At 41.9% G+C, this 971-nt stretch overlaps 1 protein-coding gene across 2 annotated transcripts in view; it reads right to left on the bottom strand.

Annotated features, from left to right (window-relative positions):
• Window positions 1-262: 262 nt before the first annotated feature.
• The window catches only part of LOC135115295 (probable E3 ubiquitin-protein ligase HERC4), a 12,453-nt gene continuing 11,744 nt past the window's right edge, over window positions 263-971 (bottom strand). For both annotated transcript variants that reach the window (XM_064031907.1, XM_064031916.1), the window contains exon 14: window positions 263-705. In XM_064031907.1, the coding sequence (XP_063887977.1) occupies window positions 544-705 (162 nt within the window). In that variant the 3' untranslated portion in view covers window positions 263-543. The remainder of the gene's footprint in view (window positions 706-971) is intronic.

The following is a 971-nucleotide window of genomic DNA, read 5'->3' as shown; positions in this document are numbered from 1 at the left end:
CCAGGGGTGTTCTATCGTGTCGACGGGAGCCTCAGGATGGGCTGGGGGCACCTGCTGCTTCCACCAGTCGCAGCGCCCGTCGCTGGATGCCGTGGAGCTTGCTGATGTGTGTGGCAGCACAGGACATCCAGGAGAGGGCGGAATACTCTAAATAAGGCCGTATCTGGCCCTTGTAGAGCAAGAGCCTCCCTCTCATGTCCAGCAAGTTGGCCACCCTCCTCTCTCTTTCTCTCTCTCATTTTTATAGTGATAATAATACAAGTTACCTTTTTCATTTTCTTTATTTCACTCATTTTTTTTTGTAACAAGACTAAAAAATATACTCAATTTGATAATAATAATAATAATAATAATAATAATAATAATAATAATAATTCTGTAAACTATTACATATATTTTCTATTAATTTCTATATATTCTATTTTCTTAACAGGCACTTCCTCCCACACACAAGGTCACTCTTATCCAACTCACACAGCCTCCCCCTGACCCCCTCACACCCTTCAACACCCCCTCACACCCCGTCAACACCCCCTGACACCCTCACACCAGGCCGAACCCTTCACTCTGCTGTACGGCCTGTAGAAGTTTGTATTTCAGCTTCTCTTTGGTGTTGTATTTTGGCAGGTCGAGTTGGGCGATGCAGGTGTGTGCGACCGGAAGGAAGCTGTCGTCTGCTGTGCTTTGGATCATCAACTTGAGTGCCTGAGAGAGAGAGAGAGAGAGTTTATAAGAGAAAAAGAAAGAGAGGGAGAAAATATTGGTGTGTGTGTGTGTGTGAGAGAAAATACAATAAATTACTATTAAATTTATTATTATTATCATTATTATTATTATTATTATTATAAATTTATTCATATTTCAGAGGAATGACTGAGAAGAAAGGAAGGAAGGAAAGGAAGGAAGGAAGGAAGGAAGAAAAGAGGACAAGAAGGAAGAGAAAAGGAGGACACTCTCTCTCTCTCTCTCTC

The sequence above is a fragment of the Scylla paramamosain genome, chromosome 2 (genome assembly GCF_035594125.1).
Source record: "Scylla paramamosain isolate STU-SP2022 chromosome 2, ASM3559412v1, whole genome shotgun sequence".
NCBI classification, from domain to species: Eukaryota; Metazoa; Arthropoda; class Malacostraca; order Decapoda; family Portunidae; genus Scylla; species Scylla paramamosain.
This window is presented reverse-complemented; position numbering and strand designations above follow the sequence as displayed.